The 488-nt window shown below is 43.0% G+C and overlaps 1 protein-coding gene across 1 annotated transcript in view; it reads left to right on the top strand.

Moving 5' to 3' along the window:
* Positions 1-302: 302 nt before the first annotated feature.
* LOC107578482 (transformation/transcription domain-associated protein-like) overlaps positions 303-488 on the top strand; it is a gene marked incomplete at both ends in the record, with an annotated part of 4,822 nt that continues 4,636 nt past the window's right edge. Inside the window, one exon of the mRNA XM_016264435.1 lies at positions 303-377. Within this exon, the coding sequence (XP_016119921.1) occupies positions 303-377 (75 nt within the window). The remainder of the gene's footprint in view (positions 378-488) is intronic.

The raw sequence follows: 488 nt of genomic DNA, 5'->3' as shown, positions 1-488 counted from the left end.
ACAATAAAGGTCATAGTGTTTGTTTTTCAAGCAAACCCAATGAGACAGAGGTGAAGGTTAATAGCCTTCATTTATTTCACGCTTAAATTGATTGTCTCTCCCCTGCTGCTAATCATAACAAAGGGTAAACCAAACAGTCCGTTTGTTCCCTGGGTTTGTTTTCAACATCTCCAGCAGGAAAAGAAGCTGTTCAATTTTAAGCAAACTTTTTTTAATCTGCTATATGTCACAGCTGTGGCCTCACAGCCCTAAAAACAATGCATCTTTTAGTGTTTTGTAACACAATTTTCTCGTTATTGTAGGTCCTTGACCCTGAGAAGCAGGCAGACCTGGCTGATTCATTGAGGATCTACCTGCTTCAGTTCTCAACCTTGCTGGTAGAGCACGCTCCTCATCACATCCATGACAACAACAAGAGCAGGAATAGCAAGCTGAGGCGTCTTATGACCTTCGCTTGGCCTTGCCTGCTCCCCAAAACCTGCGTGGAT

The sequence above is a fragment of the Sinocyclocheilus grahami genome, unplaced genomic scaffold (genome assembly GCF_001515645.1).
Source record: "Sinocyclocheilus grahami isolate Dianchi unplaced genomic scaffold, SAMN03320097.WGS_v1.1 scaffold10479.1, whole genome shotgun sequence".
NCBI classification, from domain to species: Eukaryota; Metazoa; Chordata; class Actinopteri; order Cypriniformes; family Cyprinidae; genus Sinocyclocheilus; species Sinocyclocheilus grahami.
The sequence above is the reverse complement of the archived record's forward strand: the minus strand, read 5'-3'. Positions and strand labels throughout refer to the sequence as shown.